The sequence below is a fragment of the Salmo salar genome, chromosome 01, assembly GCF_965601325.2.
Source record: "Salmo salar chromosome 01, fSalSal1, whole genome shotgun sequence".
NCBI lineage: Eukaryota > Metazoa > Chordata > Actinopteri > Salmoniformes > Salmonidae > Salmo > Salmo salar.
In genome coordinates, this window is record NC_138291.1 from 130,836,115 (window position 1) to 130,859,920 (window position 23,806).

General features: G+C 43.5%; 1 protein-coding gene across 7 annotated transcripts in view; it reads right to left on the reverse strand.

Annotated features, from left to right (window-relative positions):
• Positions 1 to 23,806, reverse strand: part of LOC106560362 (mitogen-activated protein kinase 10) — a 145,029-nt gene that overhangs the window by 96,736 nt on the left and 24,487 nt on the right. For 6 of the 7 annotated variants that reach the window (XR_006756964.2, XM_045687903.2, XM_045687882.2 and 3 more), the window contains exon 2: positions 12,606 to 12,677. Coding sequence is in view for 5 of the 7 variants with exons in the window: in XM_045687903.2 (XP_045543859.1) it covers positions 12,606 to 12,677 (72 nt within the window). In the remaining 2 variants the exon portion in view is untranslated. Of the gene's footprint in view, positions 1 to 12,578; positions 12,678 to 23,806 lie in introns of all 7 variants that reach the window. The other variant, XM_045687885.2, reaches the window with a different exon arrangement.

A 23,806-nucleotide genomic window follows, 5' to 3' on the forward strand; every position in this document is an offset into this window, starting at 1 on the left:
TTGTTGGTCCATTTGTTTGTGCGTTTATTTGTTCATTCAAATCAAATCAAATGTTATTAGTCACATGCGCCGAATACAACACAGTGAAATGCTTACTTACGAGCCCCTAACCGACAGTGCAGTTTAAAAAAATACAACAAATACGCTATATATACAAAAGTAAATTAGTGGATTCGGCTATTTCAGCCACACCCATTGCTGACAGGTGTAAAGAAAAATTTAGCACACCGCCATGCAATCTCCATAGACAAACATTGGCCTTATTGACGAGTTCAGTGACTTTTAATGTGGATGCCACCTTTCCAACAAGTCAGTTTATCAAATGTCTGCCCTGTGTGGTGGATCAATCAGAATTAGTTGGGTAACATAGATAATTAACCTCTCTCGGGTATGTGGGACGAAATCGTCCCACCTAGTCAACAGCCAGTGGAATCCCGTGGCGCGATATTCAAAAACCTTAAAAATGCTATTACTTCAATTTCTCAAACAGATGACTATTTTACACCATTTTAAAGACAAGACTCTCGTTAAGTGCTTTTGCAAAAGTATCTTAAGTATTAAAGATGTAGTTTAACTCCGACTGGTGTGTTTGTAACTCTCCTCATTTGGTAATGCAGAAATTAGCCACCACACCTGCTAGAGCTACCCCAGTCAACTAAGTGATGTTATTGTGCTGTTTTGCTCAGCCGCAAAGTGGTAGGCCGCACAAGCTCACCGAACGTGACCGCCGTCTGCTGAAACATGTAAAAGGATTCAACTGGCTGTTGATAGCCCTGAGAGGTTAAGCCATTTTGCAAACAACTTTGGAAGTATGCTTGGGGTCATTGTCGATTTGGAAGACCCATTTGCGACCAAGCTTTAACTTCCTTACTGATGTCTTGAGATGTTGCTTCAATATATCCACATAATTGTCCAACCTCATGATGCCATCTATTTTGTGAAGTGCACCAGTCCCTCCTGCAGCAAAGCACCCCACAACATGATGCTGCCACCCCTGTGCTTCATGGTAGGGATGGTGTTCTTCGGCTTGCAAGCCTCCCCCTTTTTCCTCCAAACATAACAATGGTCATTATGGTTAACAGTTCTATTTTTGTTTCATCAGACCAGAGGACATTTCTCCAAAAAGTATGATATTTGACCTCATGTGCAGTTGCAAACCGTAGTCTGGCTTTTTTATGGCGGTTTTGGAGCAGTTCGTTCTTCCTTGCTGAGCGGCCTTTCAGGTTATGTCGATATAAAACTAATTGTATAGATACTTTTGTACCTGTTTCCTCCAGCATCTTCACAAGATCCTTTGCTGTTGTTCTGGAATTTATTTGCACTTTTCGCACCAAAGTACGTTCATCTCTAGGAGACAGAACGCGTTTCATTCCTGAGCGGTATGGTAGCTGCATGTTCCCATGGTGTTTATACTTGGGTACTATTTTTTGTACAGATGAACGGGGTACCTTCAGGCATTTGAAATTGCTCCCAAGGATGAACCAGACTTGTGGTCTACAATTTATTTTCTGAGGTCTTGGCTGACTTCTTTTGATTTTCCCATGATGTCAAGCAGAGGCACTGAGTTTGAAGGTAAGCCTCAAAATACATCCACAGGTACGCCTCCATTTGACTCAAATAACGTCAATTGGCCTATCAGAAGCTTCCAAAGCCATGACATAATTTTCTGGAATTTTCCAAGCTGTTTAACCTCTGGGCGGGCTCCATCCCGTATGCGGGACGGACATCCAGCGAAAAATCCTAGCACCATTAGCATAACGAAATTTAATATTTACATTTTTTCAAATATAGGACTATGTTATATCGTTTTATTGATACACCTCTCCTGAATCAAACCACGTTGTCCGATTTCAAAAAGGATTTACAGCAAAAGCAAAACATTAGATTATGTTAGAGGAGTATATCGTAAAAGTAGCCACATAGCCATTTTCCAACCAACCACATGCATCACAATAACCAAAAAACAGCTAAATGCAGCACTAACCTTTGACAATCTTCATCAGATGACACTCCTAGGACATCATGTTACACAATACATGCATTCTTTTGTTTGATAAAGTTCATATTTATATAGAAAAACAGCATTTTACATCGGCGCGTGACGTTGACTAACTATTTTCCCTCAAATGCATCCGGTGAAACAGCGCTACAATTTACTAAATTACTATTCGAAAACATTTTTAAAATGTAATATTGTCATTCTAAGATTTATAGATGAATATCTCTTGAAAGCACCTGTAATGCCAGATTTAAAAATAACTTTACTGGGTAATCACACTTTGCGATAAAAGGGGATGCGATACTCAGAAAAATAGGCTACCGTTACATGTCAGCGCCATCTTGAAACAATCGCATATCAAATCTACTCTTGTATACTATTGTCAATAATCCCTTACCTTTGATTATCTTCATCAGAAAGCACTTCCAGGAATCCCAGGTCCACAACAAATGTATTTTCGTTCGAAAAAGTTCATCTTTTACGTCCCAATAGCTTGTTCTTGTTAGCGCGTTCTGAAGGCTGCTCCAAAAGTCCGTCGGCCGCGGGACTACTCTTTCAATAAAATGCTTTTTTAAAATTTTATTTAGGTTCGTTCAAACATGTCAAACGTTGTATAACATAAATCTTTAGGGCCTTTTTCAACCACAGCTCCAATAAGATTCAAGGGGGATGATTAAACGTTTCGAAAGGGGAGGGTAGCCAGGGGCGCCGGCGTCATAATGGCGTCATAATGGTCATGTGACCACTTTCCACAGCCTCTCATTCTGTCAGTTCTCACAGTAGGAGACTCAAACCACTTTGTAAAGACTGGGCACATCTAGTGGAAGCAATAGGAAGTGCTCAATGAACCATTGCTCACGGTGTGATTTATAGGCAAAGTGATGAAGTTGAGTCCGCAATTCAGAATTCCGCATCCTGTTACGATCGGTCTCGGGTTTTTGACTGCCATATGAGTTCTGTTATACTCATAGACACCATTCAAACAGTTTTAGAAACTTTAGGGTGTTTTCTATCCACAAGTATTAATTATATGCATATCCTAGCTTCTTAGTTTGAGTAGGAGGCCGTTTAAAATGGGCACAATTTTTTTTCAAAAATCGCTGTAGCTCCCCCTATCCTAGGCGACCGTCAAGTGGTTAAAACACTCCATGCGATCCCAGTGGCCGGTGTGGTCCAGCCGCTGACCCGGCACATACATATGCCAGAGTCGGCATGGGTTCAAATACAGCCCAATACCCTTTGACTCATGCTCCTCCTATCTCCCCTGTCTTTTCAACATTTTACTATCTCTTCAATAAAGTAACAAAATTACAAAAGGAGTGGGACTGCTCCACTCCATGTGATCCCTGCAAGAACTGAACCCACGGCCTTGGTATTGCCAGCGCCACGCTCTCACCAACTGAGCCACATAGGACCCACTCATGACTCTGTGTGCATATCAGTATATGTCCAGTCCAATCTAGTAATTGATTGTCCAAAGATGCATACATAATCCATGACAAATCACGCCCGCATAATTCTGGATAAGAGAGCTGTGAACTTGCACTACAGAGATACTGTATATAGCGCTTTAATTATATTTCTATGCACAGCACACTGTGGGCCCTGGTCAGAAGTAGTGCACTACATAGGAATTAGGGTGGCATTTGGGTCACATGCAATATCTAAAGAGAACTAGACTAAGGGAAAAAAATCTACAGTCAGTCCATTAAATCCAGTTCTATCAAGAGACCTGCTTTTCATCCTAAGAGCCTACTAACAATTAAACTGACAAGGCTAATTTGATCGTAATTAATAGAAATGTTATATAATTGCAATATTTTACTGAAGTTAGTGGGGGGCTCTAGACAGCTTTTATTAACTACAGGTTACATCCCAGAGATGTATCCATCCATTCATCGTTGACTATGCTGCAAATGATCAAAATCTTATTTCTATATATTTTACACAATTGGACGCCATTTATGATATGATGCCAGTGGTTAGAATCGGAACAAATAACAAATAATCAACCCCAATCAGTTTCAGTCTAACATAAGAATCTTCCATTGGTTCGTTATCAACACTAGCACCAGTAGTGTAACATTGTCCCATACTGTATGTGATGTAGCTAACTCTTGGATGACATGACAACTATAATGATAACAATCTATTACAGGGCTTCCCAAATTATTTTGGCTCACAACCCCATTTTGATATTTGAAAAAACTCATGACCCCAACCATGTGAAAAAAAGTATTTAATTAACAGCCAATGCTAACTTTTTTATTTGGGGCTATGGCAGTCAATTAAAAACATTCTAACAGTATTTCTGATGGTCTTCTCAACTCACCATCACATACTTTTAATGTGGGGTTATGACAGTCAATTGCAAATTTGTCTGACAAAATGTATTTTATCTCACCACCACAAATGAGATGGGTGTGCTAGATGCATGTCGCGTCAGAGCTTCTCAAAGTCAGGGGGTGCACCTCATCTCTGCTGTCATATCCAACCTGGATCGATATTTGGTTTTAATGCAGATGAGAGCACTGATGGTACTTTCAAGACAAATGGGAAATCTTAAAAAGAGGTAAAATCATGACATCAGTGATCTTCAGGTCAGAAAGAGTTCCAGAGTTGGAATTCCGAGATGTATGTCCATTCAAAACAATTTTTTTCCAGTCAGAGCTAGATTTCCCAGTTGTCTTGAATTCACTGATGTCTGAAGTCTGAGATTTCCGAGTTCCCAGTTATCTTGAAAGCGGCATTAATGCCCAGAGGGAGACGGCAGGGTATTTATTCCCTTTGAGTCAGGAACCAAATCTCCCCCGTAGAGACCCGTGAATGCATTCGGTCACATGACAGCTCAATCAGCTGTCCGATTTCACTTACCGGCATGTCAACTGAGCCAGGATCACAGTCAAATGGATTGAGAAGTAGGTACCAAAGTGCTCTTCCAAGCGTTGGCGGTGAGCAGTCATCACTCATGTGGGACACTTACTGACGCTGTTTTCTGTTAGAATCTTGGCATGGTTCGCTTTTGAAAGACTCTCTCTCCAATAATAATAATTTCCTCTGAATCCACTGATTCGGTCACTCATCTGTAGAATGTTTTTGTATTTCCCCTGCATGCTTGCGTTCAGTTCATTCAGTTTCTCAAATATATCTGTTACATAGGCAAGGAGACATATTTCATTTTCATTACACAGAAAGTCAATCAGGTTTATTATTTATTGCTTTACATCCATTGTGAATGACAACAGGTCCACTCTCAATGCGAAAAAATCTTTCCAACACTCCCCCTCGATAACCACCAAGGTGTAAAATAAAACATTGTCATGCTCTGATCAATATCTCCACATAGTTTTGCGAATAGGCGAGCGCGCAGTGGATGTGGTTTACAATCAAAGTTACCTGCTGCAGTATATCTCAGAGTTCTGTGCTCAGCTCTTTCATACAATGTGTCCATATGGCAGAGGGAGACACATTCATGACTAGAGTGCAGACGCCTGCCCGCCCTCCCGCCATAGATGGAGCCCCATCTGTGCAAAAGCCCACCATTTGATCCCATGGAATTTTTCGGCAATATAGCCACACAGCACACTGAATATCCCCTGTGCCGTTGCATGCACAGGAATCGTGAGACAGAACAATATGTCGTTGTGAATAGCAGTCCCGACGTAAAGTATAGCGAATAAAAGTCAATGCATGGGCATCTCGGCCCTCACAGCTAACGTCCATTTGGGGAGTTTTTGAGTTGTTCAGTCAGAGTTTCCTCTTGATTCCTAGCAATAGCATACATTCTTTGTTTAACCTGTTATGGCTAGGGGGCAGTATTTTCACGGCTGGATAAAAAACGTACCCGATTTAATCTGGTTACTACTCCTGCCCAGTAACTAGAATATGCATATAATTATTGGCTTTGGATAGAAAACACTCCAAAGTTTCTAAAACTGTTTGAATGGTGTCTGTGAGTATAACAGAACTCAAATGGCAGGTCAAAACCTGAGAGATTCCTTTACAGGAAGTGGCCTGTCTGACCATTTCTTGAACTTCTTTGCCATCTCTGTCTTTTACAAAGGATCTCTGCTCTAACGTGACACTTCCTACGTTGTCCATAGGCGCTCAGAGCCCGGGAAAAACCTGAATGTCGTCATCCCAGCCCCAGGCTGAAACACATTATCGCCTTTCTCAAGTGGCCGATCAAGGGACTGTGGACTTAGGCGCGTGCCCTGGCCGCCCCCGTCTTTGTGATTTTTCCTCTGTTTGCAGAAAAGGAGATTCCCGGTCGGAATATTATCGCTTTTCTACGAGATAAATTGCATAAAAATTGATTTTAAACAGCGGTTGACATGCTTCGAAGTACGGTAATGGAATATTTCGGAATATTTTTTTTGTCACGAATTGCGCCATGCGCACGACCCTGATTTACCATTTCGGATAGTGTCTGGGAAGCACGAACAAAATGCCGCTATTCGGATATAATGATGGATTATTTTGGACCAAACCAACATTTGTTATTGAAGTAGCAGTCCTGGGAGTGCATTCTGACGAAGACAACAAAAGGTAATCAAACTTTTATAATAGTAAATCTGATATTGGTGAGTGCTGAACTTGCCGGATGTCTAAATAGCTAGCCCGTGATGGCTGGGCTATGTACTTAGAATTTTGCAAAATGTGCTTTCACCAAAAAGCTATTTTAAAATCGGACATATCGAGTGCATAGAGGAGTTCTCTATCTATAATTCTTAAAATAATTGTTATGCTTTTTGTGAACGTTTATCGTGAGTAATTTAGTAAATTGTTAGCAAATTCCCCGGAAGTTTGCGGGGGGTATGCTAGTTCTGAACGTCACATACTAATGTAAAAAGCTGTTTTTTGATATAAATATGAACTTGATTGAACAAAACATGCATGTATTGTATAACATAATGTCCTAGGTGTGTCATCTGATGAAGATCATCAAAGGTTAGTGCTGCATTTAGCTGTCTTCTGGGTTTTTGTGACATTATATGCTAGCTTGAAAAAATGGGTGTCTGATTATTTCTGGCTTGGTACTCTGCTGACATAATCTAATGTTTTGCTTTCGCTGTAAAGCCTTTTTGAAATCGGACAGTGTGGTTAGATAAAGGAGAGTCTTGTCTTTAAAATGCTGTGAAATAGTCATAAGTTTGAGAAATTGAAGTTTTTGTATTTTTGAGGAATTTGTAATTCGCGCCACGCCTATCATTGGATATTGGAGCAGGTGTTCCGCTAGCGGAACGTCTAGATGTAAGAGGTTAATAGTGTTATCTGACAAAGGTATTGATCTGAGTTTCTGTGCCTCTACTTCCGCACACATTGTTTCACCATATCAATTGCGGCCGGCAGTGGCGGACTGGCCGTCGGGAATACTGGGACATTTCCCGGTGGCCTGAGGGTCACTTTGGCCTGCCGTGAATAGTCAACTTGACCAGCTATAATATAGCAAGCAGGAATGAGTTGACGGAGAATCCACGCATCAGGCGCGACTCTCACTCTCTCGCTGCAGTGTCCCCGCACGAGGGTACGCGTGACAAAAATGACATCAGGTCTCTCCGCAACGCACATAGCAACCGTCTACCTGCTTCTCTACTGATAACATTTTAGACAAGTCGCACGGTGAAATGGATGATTAGAAAAGGAAAGGTGGAGCAGAGAGGGAGAGAATAAAAAAGAGAAAGGTCCTTGCCACAGACGCAGCTAAATGTTGCAAAATAAGCGACATGTTCGCCAGGAAGGGACCAGGTCAGTCAAAAACACTAGCTAAAACACACACGCCACCCAGCTAAGTAGCCTAGCTAATAATTTTATTTAAAAAATTTTATATTTATTTAACTAGGCAAGTCAGTTAAGAACACATTCTTATTTTCAATGATGGCCTAGGAACAGTGGGTTAACCGCCTTGTTCAGGGGCAGAACGACAGATTTTTACCTTGTCAGCTCAGGGATTTGATTTTGCAACTTTTTGGTTACTAGTCCAACGCTCTAACCACTAGGCTACGCTGCCGCCCCCAATAATAGTGACACAACAGCCGGTAGGCTAAACAGTTTGAACGTCTTATGTTTTCGTGGAGGAATTATATCATAGCAATGAGTGCAACATAGCGATCAACTAGTAAAAAATTGTAAACCTAGACTATGGACTTGCCAGCATTCGGTCATGACTCATGCTACATAAGCTAGGGAAAGTGCACATACACTGTACAGCGAAACAGGCTACAGTAACGTATCCATAATACATTCATGAACATAACACAGTACTGCCTGTGTGACACAGCACAAGCAATGACAAAGATAATTAGCACCATTAGTACCAGAATTACAAGTTACTACAATAATATACAGCTCTGGGAAAAATGAAGACCACTCCAAATTAAGAGACGACTCTTAATTTTTTCCAGAGCTGTATTAATGAAGCCTACTGATACACTAATGATAGTGTGTATGACAATAGAGTATTTTCTTTGCAAAGGTGGAGAAGGAAGCAGCAGCAGCACTAGAGCTTCAGGTGCTCCTGCAGAACTGGAGATGGTGGTCAGTTCAGAGTCAGACTCAGAGCAGGAACCTTCAGGTACAACTTAAGAGCACAAACCTAAACATGTAGGCTATGATTTTAGATTAATATGTGCTTTATTTATGAGATTATCAGTAGGACTGTAATCGGGGGGCATACAATCGATAACTGCAAGTAATGTAAATGTAAATCTCATTCTGCATAGCAACCAGATGTGCAGAGAGAGAGAAAGAGAGAGCGAGAGGTTCAGAGCCCAGTACAGGGAAAATAGAAAGGGACAGCAAAAGCACTGTAAATCCATTTTGTTATTTTTCCAGTCCTCAATCCAAGGATTTTGACTTATTTTTTCAGTACCACCCAAAACAAACCCCTCAATGTGTCATTCCCAATGTATCCCACTCCAAAGATGGCACAAACAGAGGATGGCTGACATACAATAAAGTAACTCACTTCTGCTCAGTATGTCTTGCATTCGCAAAACCTTCAGCCAGTGGTAGTGCATTTGTCAAAGGAGGCATGCAGGCCTGGAAACATGCCCATCAGAGTACAGGAACATGAGAGAAGCAAGACCCATAGAGAAAGTGCAGAAGCCTTTTTCCACAGAGCCAGCAAGCAGACATCTGTACCTTTCTGAGTGATAAGCAAATGTCACTTCAACAAGACCAGGTCAGAAAGAGGAGGCAGGTCATGGAACGTGTGATTGATGTAGTTAAAGTTATTGATAAATGTGGGCTTAGCTACACAGGCACAAAGCTGCATATAACTTGGAAAATATGGCTGTCAATCATGGCAAATTCCTTGAGCTTATATTGTTGTTAAGCAAATATGATGTCTGCCTACAAGAGCATGTTATTGATTGCATTGAGAAGAGCAAGACGCAGATGGAAGTAAAGGAAGAGGGTCCTTGGTAACTATGATGTCCAAAACAACAGCAAATAAAGTAATTGAAGTCAACAGAATGTTGATTCAGCAGACAATTGCTGTTGAAGTGAGAAAGGCAGGGATGTTCTCGATACAAATGGACACAACACAGGATTTAACATCCAAAGACCAGTGTGCAGAAGTTCTGCAATATGTCACTGATGTTGTCCACGAGAGACTGATTGCGGTCATTGACTGTGAGTCATCGACTGGACAGTACTTAATGGACCTTGTGAAACAGACCCTTGAGAAGATGGACATAGATATCAAACAGTGTGTTGGTTAATGCTACAGACAGAGCAGAAAATATGCAGGGACAATACAGGGGCTTCTCTGCATTGCTCACAGTAGAGTCTCCTAACCAAGTACACAAATGGTGTCACTCACATGTCCTCAACCTTGTGCTAACTGACACCACTGGGGTTGTTGTGGCAAGTGAATCCCTTTTCTCACTACTGAATGACATTGCAGTGTTCGTTCGTGATTCCTGCAAGTGCATGAAGCTATGGGAGGAAACCAGTCAGGACAGGAGACACAGACGGCTTGATGTATTTTGGTGAAACACGCTGGTGGGCCAAAGACGAGGCCTTGAGGAAAGTATTTGGAAGCTTTGCAAAGTCTGACCGTGCACTTTACATAGATGTGGTAATCACTTTGGAAAGAATTGAAAAGGATGTGACCATAAAACCTGCCTTCTGAAGCAAGGCCCAAGGGTACAAGGATGCTCTCCTAAAGTATGAAACCATACTTACAGCTGAGGTTTTTCTCAGGATATTTGAGCAGACGTCCCCTCTCTCTAAATACTTGCAAACAAGTGGCATGGATATTGTAACAGCACAGCACTTGGTGACCGGAACAGAGGATAACCTGAGAAATTGTGCCCGAGACTTTGAGGGTGTGAAGAAGGCAGCAGACAACTTTGTTGAGAGGGCCAATGGCATTCTGGAGGAGTAGCAGGACTGTGATGCCAAAGCTCAGACTGCTCTCCCAGAGAAGAGAACAAAAAAAGAAGAGAAAACCAGGTGAGTTGGCAGAAGACGAGCCCATTGCTACTGGACACTGTTGTTGAAAGTATTCACTGCCTTTATGCAGCAAATGCAGTGCTGTGAGCAGATGTCTCCTGCATGAATCCAAAGCATTTTCCTGAGATCAGAGAAAAGGGCCTTCCAAAGATAGCCATGAAGGAGCTCAGCAAATGCTTACTGGAATTTGATGAACATGCCACTGTTGAGGCATTGCAGGTTAAACTGATCAGCCTTGCACAACAGTGGGAAAGACTGAAACAGTCAGCATTGGAGGAGTACAACACCAGGGCCGCCGCCACCAGTGATGAATCAGTGGAAGGCTTTGAGGATCCTGATGAAAGTGTAGAGTTGGTGAGCAGAAGTTGTTCCACATGTAAAAACTGCCCGATATGCTGCTATCTTCTCCTGTCTCAGTACAATCTGCTCACGGATCCGTATCACATCATTGGTTTGGGCTACAAGTTCCTCCTCACCCTATCCATCACTCAGGTGGCTAGTGAGAGGACCTTCTCCACCCTGAAATTCACGAAGAACCGCCTAAGAACCTCCCTCACTCAAGAGAACCTTGAAGCGTTCCTTATGATGGCAACAAAGAAGGATATTCTTATGGGACTTGACAAAGATGACATCATTGACAAGATGGCAGAGAGCAGTGAGTTACTTCGCCGCCTACTCGTTTACTAGTGGTCATTTCTTACTGGTTACTCTGAAGTAGCTATGCTGTGACTATTCCTTAACAGGCTGACATGGGTGAAAGAAAATTTGCTGTTGACTTAAAGCTTTTGTACAGAGGCATGTTTTTGGACTTTCGTATTATACTTGCAGTTATGTAGCCAATGTTCAATTTCATTGACTCAGTGTATAGATGTGTTTATTTTTGTGCTGTTTGCTTTATGGACACCAGTGAGTGAACATTGTAATCAAAAAAAATTTGTTGAGGAGTGCTTTTTCGACTTTTGTATTATACTTACTTACATTGTTGTAGCTTATGTTCAAGTTCAGTGAATGTGTGTGTGTGAAGTTTTTTGATACTTTTGAAATGCTTGATGCTTGAATATAAAGATAATCATTTGAACATTTGCGCTAACTCTGTATATCTCCTCTTTTAAAAAGTGTAGGCTAATAGTTTTGTGTGTCTAGCCTTGTACATTTGTATATGCTATGATTGGTGTACTCCTAGTGAGTTTTTGCCATAGCATACCTTGAAAACTCAGTGTTCAGATAGGCTACTTGTTGGTCTGTCCCAAATGTTTGTATTTTGCAATGTGCATGACCTTCTTCCCAGATGAACATAGTGGCCAAATGTATAACAGTTTGGTACCCGTTACATCAACAAATAGGGTTAGCCAACAAAATTAGCAGTCTGGTGGTTTGCGTGAACAGGGTGGCCTGGGATGGAGTCAAATTCCCGGCCTGAATTATTGTTTCAGTCCGCCCCTGGCGGCCGGTAATGTCAAAGTCTCTGCAATAGTGTGTGGTTTCATAGCATAGCGGGCCTAGCCATGTGTGGCCTTTTCCCGTTATCTAAGGGCGCTCTCTGATTGAATTTCTCTTTAAGATTTGGATAATTCTCATAAAATGTTTTAAGGCTAACCACATTAGAATGATTTTTAGATACAAAGACGATATTATAATATATATATTTTTTTGTATGTATATTTTTTCGGAAATTCTGCCGGGACCCCGTTTTCACAATAGGTGGCCCAACATGGGGTCGTGACCCCTGGTTTGGGAATCGCTGATTTATTAACACTAACGCTAACAAAAAGTAGTTCGCTACAGCACATACAGTATAGGACAAGGCTACAGTGGTGTGTTTGTGTCTCATATGATGACCCAACAGGTCTCATATGATGACCCAACAGGTACTACAATGGTGTGTTTGTGTCTCATATGATGACCCGACATGATGACCCATGATGACCCAAAACCATTGATTTGGATAGATGGTACACTTGCCACAAAGCCTGTTTTAGCATGGGTGGCCCCGTAGAAGGCTTTCACCACCACCATTTTAAGGCAGACCTAGTCCCTCAATAGTGCTGACCCTCTTTCCAGCTCTATGAAACAGACATAACACTAATGAAGAGGAAATGGAAGTGAATGAATACTGTACCTTATTTTACCTGTAAGGAACACACACCTGACAAAAGGCTATTTTCACATCTAGGACTGGTTCACTGCAGTAATAGAAGAAATGCCTGCTCATAAATACCTGCAAAACACAAACAGAGGAGAGAGGAGAGGTTAGAGATTAGAGGTTCATTCATTTATTAATCCTTGTTTTACCAGTTAGGTTGCCTAAGAACACATTCTCTCCAGCAACAACCTGTGGAAAGCAGAGGAGAGGGGGCGTCTTTCTAGACTTTGGCAGTGTAGCCTGGTCTCAGATCTGTGCGTACGGTAGCCTACTTGTATGTTTTTTTTATGACAATACAGTGGGGGGAAAAAGTATTTAGTCAGCCACTAATTGTGCAAGTTCTCCCACTTAAAAAGATGAGAGAGGCCTGTAATTTTCATCATAGGTACACGTCAACTATGACAGACAAAATGAGAAAAAAAATCCTGAAAATCACATTGTAGGATTTTTTATGAATTTATTTGAAAATGATGGTGGAAAATAAGTATTTGGTCACCTACAAACAAGCAAGATTTCTGGCTCTCACAGACCTGTAACTTCTTCTTTAAGAGGCTCCTCTGTCCTCCACTCGTTACCTGTATTAACGGCACCTGTTTGAACTTGTTATCAGTATAAAAGACACCTGTCCACAACCTCAAACAGTCCCACTCCAAACTCCACTATGGCCAAGACATTTTTTATTTTTTTTTGTCATTTTAGCAGACGCTCTTATCCAGAGCGACTTACAGCAGTGAATGCATACATTTCATAGATTTTTTTTTCTGTGCTGGCCCCCCGTGGGAATCGAACCCACAACCCTGGTGTTGCAAACACCATGCTCTACCAACTGAGCTACCAAAGAGCTGTCAAAGGACACCAGAAACAAAATTGTAGACCTGCACCAGGCTGGGAAAACTGAATCTGCAATAGGTAAGCAGCTTGGTTTGAAGAAATCAACTGTGGGAGCAATTATTAGGAAATGGAAGACATACAAGACCACTGATAATCTCCCTCGATCTAGGGCTCCACGCAAGATCTCACCCCGTGGGGTCAAAATGATCACAAGAACGGTGAGCAAAAATCCCAGTACCACACGGGGGGACCTAGTGAATGACCTGCAGAGAGCTGGGACCAAAGTAACAAAGCCTACCATCAGTAACACACTACGCCGCCAGGGACTCAAATCCTGCAGTGCCAGACATGTCCCCCTGCTTAACCTGTTATGGCTAGGGGGCAGTATTTTCACGGCTGGATAAAAAACGTACCCGATTTAATCTGGTTACTACTCCTGCCCAGTAACTAGAATATGCATATAATTATTGGCTTTGGATAGAAAACACCCGACAGTTTCTAAAACTGTTTGAATGGTGTCTGTGAGTATAACAGAACTCAAATGGCAGGTCAAAACCTGAGAGATTCCTTTACAGGAAGTGGCCTGTCTGACCATTTCTTGAACTTCTTGGCCATCTCTATCTTTTACAAAGGATCTCTGCTCTAACGTGACACTTCCTACGTCTTCCATGGGCGCTCAGAGCCCGGGAAAAAACAGGATGTCGTCATCCCAGCTCCAGGCTGAAACACATTATCGCCTTTCTCAAGTGGCCGATCAAGGGACTGTGGGCTTAGGCGCGTGACCTGGCCGCCCCGTCTTTGTGATTTTTCCTCTGTTTGCCGAAAAGGAGATTCCCGGTCAGAATATTATCGTTTTTTTACGAGATAAATTGCATAAAAATTGATTTTAAACAGCGGTTGACATGCTTCGGAGTACGGTAATGGAATATTTAGATTTTTTTTGTCACGAATTGCGCCATGCGCACGACCCTGATTTACCATTTCGGATAGTGTCTGGGACGCATGAACAAAACGCCACTATTCGGATATAACGATGGATTATTTTGGACCAAACCAACATTTGTTATTGAAGTAGCAGTCCTGGGAGTGCATTCTGACGAAGACAACAAAAGGTAATCAAACTTTTATAATAGTAAATCTGATATTGGTGAGTGCTAAACTTGCCGGGTGTCTAAATTGCTAGCCCGTGATGGCTGGGCTATGTACTTAGAATATTGCAAAATGTGCTTTCACCAAAAAGCTATTTTAAAATCAGACATATCGAGTGCATAGAGGAGTTCTGTATCTATAATTCTTAAAATAATTGTTATGCTTTTTGTGAATGTTTATCGTGAGTAATTTAGTAAATTGTTAGCAAATTCCCCGGAAGTTACATTAGCATAGTTCTGAACGTCACATGCTAATGTAAAAAGCGGATTGGGAGAATGTCATATGGTCAGATGAAACCAAAATAGAACTTTTTGGGAAAAACTCAACTTGTCGTGTTTGGAGGACAAAGAATGCTGAGTTGCATCCAAAAAACACCATACCTACTGTGAAGCATGGGGGTGGAAACATCATGCTTTGGGGCTGTTTTTCTGCAAAGGGACCAGGACGACTGATCCGTGTAAAGGAAAGAATGAATGGGGCCATGTATCGTGAGATTTTGAGTGAAAACCTCCTTCCATCAGCAAGGGCATTGAAGATGAAACGTGGCTGGGTCTTTCAGCATGACAATGATCCCAAACACACCGCCCGGGCAACGAAGGAGTGGCTTCGTAAGAAGCATTTCAAGGTCCTGAAGTGGCCTAGTCTCCAGATCTCAACCCCATAGAAAATCTTTGGAGGGAGTTGAAAGTCCGTGTTGCCCAGCGACAGCCCCAAAACATCACTGCTCTAGAGGAGATCTGCATGGAGGAATGGGCCAAAATACCAGCAACAGTGTGTGAAAACCTTGTGAAGACTTACAGAAAACGTTAGACCCGTGTCATTGCCAACAAAGGGTATATAACAAAGTATTGAGATAAACTTTTGTTATTCACCAAATACTTATTTTCCACCATAATTTGCAAATAAATTCATAAAAAATAATACAATGTGATTTTCTGGATTTTCTTTTCTCATTTTGTCTGTCATAGTTGAAGTGTACCTATGATGAAAATTACAGGCCTCTCTCATCTTTTTAAGTGGGAGAACTTGCACAACTGGTGGATGACTAAATACTTTTTTCCCCCACTGTAACTATAGTAGTTGTCAAGACACTGGGTGAAAAGGGATATCTTTACATTACACGTTTTTTTTATATTCTAAAGAATACAGACCATTTTCAATGCATAATTTGAGTTTTGTGGATATGCACCATATCCTATATCTGAATCCAGATATGTCTTTTAGACATACAGTTCCAGTCAAAAGTTTGGACACACCTGCTCATTCAAGGGTTTTTCTTTATTTTCACTATTTTCTACATTTTAGAATACTAGTGAAGACATCAACTACGAAATAACACATATGGAATCATCTAGTATGTTGCATTTATATTTATGTTCAGTATAGATAAAAACACAAATTATGTTACAACTTCCTCCAGTCTCCTCCTATTAATAGTGAGCGTGCAACTTTAAAACAATGTCCCCCACTCTTCCTTAACAGCAAATCAAGGAAATTCTGATGAGCACGACAATTTTTGGGGGATATTTTTCATCAAAAGTAAAGGACAGCAATGTTATGAGTAAAACAGGAAGCCCAGGTTTCAATAGGCAACAAGATATTAATGTATCATGAAAGGAGTGTGGACATATGGCCTGGCGAAGCGGTTTTTAGGTACTGATAATTATGAGTTTTTCACTCTGCTGGTCTTGGCAAGAAATTACGAGTCCTCGTTGTCCGAGACCAAGACAAAACCTAGGGACTCAATATGTGGTGTTGAGACTGGATTCAGGACTGAGACCGGTCTCAAGTCCTGCAACACTGCAAAGAAGCACACATAAAAAATGAAAGTAAATTGCAGCAGCAGCAGACACATAAAAATAATGACGATGGGCTGAAACCCTGGAAATTTTACTCATGTCGCTGTCTGGTATTATGATGCAATAATTTCCATGGTAATGTAAAATATTCATTCAAATTGTTAACTGATGTGGCTTATGCAACGGAATGTATTTTTTGTAAGGTCAGTTGAGTTGAATCAACAAATCACAGCACATATTGATAAGTACACTTGCTTTTACTTCCTGCCTTGCTCCTATGGATACACTCGCAATGGCCGCCAGTCCACCCATTATGTCATTGTGTAGTTAGCTGTTTTCTTTGGCAACTGTGGTATGCGCGGGATAAACGCCTCCATTCTGTACATTAGCTTGGAAAAATGAACTCCCTGAAGGGACTCAGCACTGCGTCGTCTATTATTTCCAAGGTAATTTACAGAACGTCTATATCCCTTACATAGTATAGTGGTTGAGCATTGGGCAGCATATTACTAAAGTAGTGATCCTTTATTTGGCCTGAATATCTCTGGCCATCCTATTCTCCCCAGTAGGATCCTACACTATATATACAGGTTTTATCTCTGAGATTAGAGTACCTCATGATAAGCTGTAGACCACACTACCTACCAAGAGAGTTTTCCTCTATATTTTTCGTAGCTGTCTATTTACCACCACAAACCGATGCTGACACTAAGACCGCACTCAACGAGCTGTATAAGGCCATAAGCAAAATGCTCATCCAAAAGCGGCGCTCCTAGTGGACCTGGACTTTAATGCAGACAAACTTAAATCCATTTTACCTCATTTCTACCAGCATATCACATGTGCAACCAGAGGAAAAAAAACTCTAGACCAGCTTAACTCCATGCACAAAGACATATAATTCTATCCTCCTGATTCCTGCTTACAAAGAAAAACTAAAGCAGGAAGTACCAGTGACTCTCTCAATAGGGAAGTGGTCAGATGACGCAGATGCTACGCTACAGGACTGTTTTGCTAGCACAGACTGGAATATGTTCCGCAATTCATCCAATGGCATTTAGGAGTATAGCACCTCAGTCACCGGCTTCATCAATAAGTGTATCGACGACGTCGTCCCCACAGTGACCGTAAGTACATATCCCAATCAGAAGCCTTGGATAGCAGGCAACATCCGCACCAAGCTAAAGGCTAGAGCTGCCGTTTTCAAGGACTGGGACACTAATCTGGGCGCTTATAAGAAATCCCGCGGTGCCCTCAGATGAACCATCAAACAGGCAAAGCGTCAAACAGGACTAAGATTGAATCCTACTACACCAGCTATGACGCTCGTCGGATGTGGCAGGACTTGCAAACTATTACGGACTACAAAGGGAAATCCAGCCGCGAGCTGCCAAGTGACGCAAGCCTACCAGACGGGCTAAATGCCTTTTATGCTCGCGTCGAAGCAAGCAAAACTGAAACATGCATGAGAGCACCAGCTGTTCTGGACAACTGTGATCACGCTCTCCGTATCCGATGTCGATGTAGCCGATATGAGCAAGCCCTTTAAACAGGTCAACATTCACAAGGCCGCAGGCCAGACGGATTACCAGGACGTGTACTCCAAGCATGCGCGGACCAACTGGCAAGTGTCTTCACTGACGTGTTCAATCTCTCCCTGACCGAGTCTGTAATACCTACATGTTTTAAGCAGACAACCATAGTCCCTGTGCCCAAGAACGCGAAGGAAACCTGCCTAAAATAAGCGCTTTCAAAGGCTGGTCATGGCTCACATCAACACCATCATCCCGGAAACCCTAGACCCACTCCAATTCGCATACCACCCCAACAGATCTACAGATGACGCAGTCTCAATTTCACTACACACTGCCCTTTCCCACCTGGACAAAAGGAACACCTATGTGAGAATGCTGTTCATTGACTACAGCTCAGCGTTCAACACCACAGTGCCACCAAAGATCATCACTAAGCTAAGGACCCTGGGACTAAACACCTCCCTCTGCAACTGGACCATCCTGACGGGCCGCCCCCCGGTGGTAATGTCATCCTGACGGGCCGCCCCAGGTGGTAAGGGTAGGCAACAACACATCTGCCACGCTGATCCTCAACACAGGGGCCCCTCAGTGGTGAGTGATCAGTCCCCATCCTGTACTCCCTGTTCACCTACAACAGCGTGGCCAAGCACGACTCCAACACCATCATTAAGTTTGCTGATGACACAACGGTGGTAGGCCTGATCACCGACAACGATGAGACAGCCTATAGGGAGGAGATCAGATACCTAGCAGTGTGGTGCCAGGACAACAACCTCTTCCTCAATGTGAGCAAGACAAAGGAGCTGATCATGGACTACAGGAAAAGGAGGGCTGAACACGCCCACATTCACATCAATGGGGCTGTAGTGGAGCGGTGTTCACATCACCAACAGACTATCATGGTACAAACACACTAAGACAGTCATGAAGAGGGCACGACAACGCCTATTCCTCCTCAGGAGACTGAAAAGATCCCAAAAAAATTCTACAGCTGCACCATCAAGAGCATCCTGACCACTTGCATCACCACCTGGTATGACAACTGCTTACTACCGTAAGGCGCTACAGAGGGTAGTGCGTACGGCCCAGTACATCATTGCGGCCAAGCTTCCTGCCATCCAGGACTTCATTACTAGGCGGTGTAAGAGAAAGGACCAGAAACACCCAAGTCATAGGCTGTTCTCTCTGCTTCCACACGGCAAACGTACCGGAGGGCCAATTCTAGGTCCAAAAGGCTCCTTAACTTCTCTAGGGCCAGTGGGAAGATTTCGTCCCACCTACGTAACAGCCAGTGGAATCCCGTGGCGCGTTATTCAAATACCTTAGAAATGCTATTATTCAATTTCTCAAACATATGACTATTTTACACCATTTTAAAGACAAGACTCTCGTTAATCTAACCACACTGTCCGATTTCAAAAAGGCTTTACAACGAAATCAAAACATTAGATTATGTCAGCAGAGTACCGAGCCAGAAATAATCACACACCCATTTTTCAAGCTAGCATATAATGTCACATAAACCCAAACCACAGCTAAATGCAGCACTAACCTTTGATCTTCATCAGATGACACTTCTAGGACATTATGTTATACAATACATGCATGTTTTGTTCAATCAAGTTCATATTTATATCAAAAACCAGCTTTTTACATTAGCATGTGATGTTCAGAACTAGCATACCCCCGCAAACTTCTGGTGAATTTACTAAATTACTCACAATAAACGTTCACAAAAAACATAACAATTATTTTAAGAATTATAGATACAGAACTCCTTTATGCACTCGCTATGTCCGATTTTAAAATAGCTTTTCGGTGAAAGCACATTTTGCAATATTCTAAGTAGATAGCCCGGCATCACAGGGCTAGCTATTTAGACACCCAACAAGTTTAGCCCTCACCAAAGTCAGATTTACTATAAGAAAAATGTTATTACCTTTGCTGTTCTTCGTCAGAATGCACTCCCAGGACTTCTACTTCATTAACAAATGTTGGTTTGGTCCCAAATAATCCATAGTTATATCCAAATAGCGGCGTTTTGTTCGTGCGTTCAAGACACTATCCGAAAGGGTAAATAAGGGTTACGCGCCCGACGCGTTTCGTGACAAAACATTTCTAAATATTCCATTACCGTACTTCGAAGCATGTCAACCGCTGTTTAAAATCAATTTTTATGCCATTTTTCTCGTAAAAAGCGATAATATTCCGACCGGGAATCTGTGTTTTAGTTCAAAGAGAGAGAAAGTAAAAACATGAGGTCGCCCCGTGCACACGCCTCAGTCTGATGGTCCTCTGATAGACCACTTACCAAAGGCGCAAAAGTTTTTCAGCCAGCGGCTGGAATTACATAATTCAGCTTTTTCCCGGGTTCTGAGAGCCTATGGGAGCCGTAGGAAGTGTCACGTTACAGCAAAGATCCTTAATTTTCAATAAACAGAGCGAAGAAGCCCAAGGAATGCTCAAGAGAGGGTACTTCCTGTTCAGAATCTTCTCAGGTTTTTGCCTGCCATATGAGTTCTGTTATACTCACAGACACCATTCAAACAGTTTTAGAAACTTTAGGGTGTTTTCTATCCAAAGCCAATAATTATATGCATATTCTAGTTTCTGGGCAGTAGTAATAACCAGATTAAATCGGGTACATTTTTTATCCGGCCGTGTAAATACTGCCCCCTAGCCCTAACAGGTTAACAGCTTCTACCCCCAAGCCATAAGACTGCTGAACAATTGTGACTCACCACCTGGATTCGGTCTTATGTAGCAAAATTTGAAATAGTTTTTTTTACGTTGGATAAAAGTAGCTAACAGCAAGCTTTGTGGAGCCCCACCACTACAGCAATGTTGTTATCTAGCTGTGCCGTGATTGGCTCAGTGTTCTGTCACTCATAGGGACACTGTCACCACAAAATCTACGGTTTGTACTGCCATAGATTTACATTAGAAGTTCCCATCCAAGAAGACTCAAGGTCATTGGCCACAGAAAAAATAACATCAAATCATGTTATATCATGTTAAATCATATTTACAAATATTAAGGACTAATTGGCCAATAAACTTTGTATGGAAAATAACAAACAGTAAGTTGACAAAGACTTGAATAAATCAAAGATATTCTCAGTATATACTATTCTGGCAACAACTGTAACGACCTGGCCATAGAGAGGGGTTTTTTGTTCTTTATTTTGGTTAGGCCAGGGTGTTACATTGGGTGGGCGTTCTATGTTCTGTTTCTATGTTTTTGTATTTCTTTGTTTTGGGCCATGTGTGGCTCCCAATCAGTCACAGCTGAAGTTCGTTGTTGTTGATTGAGAGTCACACATAAGTGCATGTTTTTCCGTTGGGGTTTCGTGGGTAATTGTTTCTGTCATTGTGTTGCATCTGACAGGACTGTTTGGCTGTCGGTTCTTTCTTAATTAAATATGACAAACACTAACTCCGCTGCGTTTTGGTCCACTCTCTCTCACAACAGTCGTTACAGAATTACCCACCAAACAAGGACCAAGCAGCGGAGGAAGGAGCAGCACCAGGAGAGCAGCATGATGGACTCATGGACGTGGGAACAAATACTGGACGGAGAGGGACCATGGACTCAGGCTGGGGAGTATCGCCTTCCGCAGTGGGAGATCGAAGCGGAGAGGCGATGGTATGAGGAGAGAGAGCGCAACAGGCACGAGAGGCAGCCCCAAGATTTTTTTGGGGGGAGCACACGGGACAGTCGGCGGTGCCGAGGTCGGAACCAGAGCCAGTCGGGTTGACGTTGGAGGTGAGCGAAGGGTGCAAAGCAGAGACAGTGAAGGAGTTGATGGGGAGATTGGAGGAGAGAGAGATGAGAGACCTGCTGGTTTGGTGCATAAGGCACGGCATTCGCCCTATGGAGCGTGTCAGTGAATTGATGTCACCTGAGTCAGTTCTCCATACTCGTCCTGAGGTGCGTGCTGGCCGTCTGTTGAAGACTGTGCCTGCGCCCAGAAACAGGCCTCCTGCATGTCTTCCCAGCCCTGCACGTCCTGTGCCTACGCCCAGAAACAGGCCTCCTGCATGTCTTCCCAGCCCTGCACGTCCTGTGCCTATGCCCAGAAACAGGCCTCCTGCATGTCTTCCCATCCTGGTCAAGCCTGTGCCTCCTCCTCGGACCAGTCCTCCAGTGGGTTTCCCCATCTTGGTTAAGCCTGTGCCTCCTCCTAAGACCAGGCCACGAGTGGGTCTCCCCATCCTGGTCTGTCCTGTGCCTGCTCCTCGGACCAGGCCTCCAGTGGGTCTCCCCATCCTGGTTAAGCCTGTGCCTCCTCCTCGGACCAGGCCTCCAGTGGGTCTCCCCATCCTGGTCAGTCCTGTGCCTCCTCCTAGGACCAGGCCACCAGTGGGTCTCCCCATGCTGGTTAAGCCTGTGCCTCCTCCTCGGACCAGGCCTCCAGTGGGTCTCCCCATCCTGGTCCGTCCGGGGCCACCTCCCAGGACTAGGCCTCCAGAGTGGCCCGCCTGTCCGGAGCTGCCAGAGTGGCCCGCCTGTCCGGAGCTGCCAGAGTGGCCCGCCTGTCCGGAGCTGCCAGAGTGGCCCGCCTGTCCGGAGCTGCCAGAGTGGCCCGCCTGTCCGGAGCTGCCAGAGTGGCCCGCCTGTCCGGAGCTGCCAGAGTGGCCCGCCTGTCCGGAGCTGCCAGAGTGGCCCGCCTGTCCGGATCTGCCAGAATGGCCCGCCAGCCGGGCACAGCAAGGGACACCCGCCAGCCGGGCGCAGCCAGGTCATCCGCCAGTCGGGCGCAGCAAGGGTCGCACGCCAGCCGGGCGCAGCCATCGCCGCCCGCCAGCAGGGCGCAGCAAGGGACATCCGCCAGCCGGGTGCAGCCATCGCCGCCAGCCGGGTGCAGCCAGGGTCGTCCGCCAGCCGGGCGCAACAAGGGTCGCCCGCCAACCGGGCAAAGTCAGGGTTGCCCACCAGACCGTCGGCGCGGCCAGGTGCGCCACCTAAGAGGGCGACGCCAAGGGTGGGGGAGAGGCCACGTCCCGCACCTGAGCCGCCGCCGTAAGAAGGCCCACCCAGACCCTCCCCTTCAGTGTCAGGTTTTGCGGCCGGAGTCCGCACCTTGGGGGGGGGGGGGTACTGTAACGCCCTAGCCATAGAGAGGGGTTTTTTGTCCTTTATTTTGGTTAGGCCAGGGTGTTACATTGGGTGGGCGTTCTATGTTCTGTTTCTATGTTTTTGTATTTCTTTGTTTTGGGCCATGTGTGGCTCCCAATCAGGCACAGCTGAAGTTCGTTGTTGTTGATTGGGAGTCACACATAAGTGCATGTTTTTCCATTGGGGTTTTGTGGGTAATTGTTTCTGTCATTGTGTTTCACCTGACAGGACTGTTTGGTTGTCGGTTTTTTCTTGTTTTGTTTGTATAGTGTTCTTTCTTAATTAAATATGACGAACACTAACTCCGCTGCGTTTTGGTCCACTCTCTCTCACAACAGTCGTTACAACAACTCTATTTTCTATAACAAAACTCTATAACAAAACTGGTTAACTCTACTCTAGCCAACCTGTTGCCTGCTCTCCCCCCAGGCAAAAGCCAACTGAGCACCTAAGTACTCTTTCCAGGAACTCCCTTCAGCTAGGAATGTTCCATCATGATAGCCCCAAAACACATTTCTACCATAAATGTGTAATTTCCCATGGACATATAACATCATAAACAACAGTTTTACCTACACACACACTTCAATAACTTGTGAAATAACTTCTTTAAGTCACACAATGCACATTCATGAAGTAATTCACCCCCGGGATAATTCATCACTTTGGATATTCTCATAGTCTAATTTGCCTCATGCGTAATGCACACCAGCACTTCAACAAGGAGACAGAGCGGGTCTTCAGACAAACACACAAGGTAGGTTAACTGAT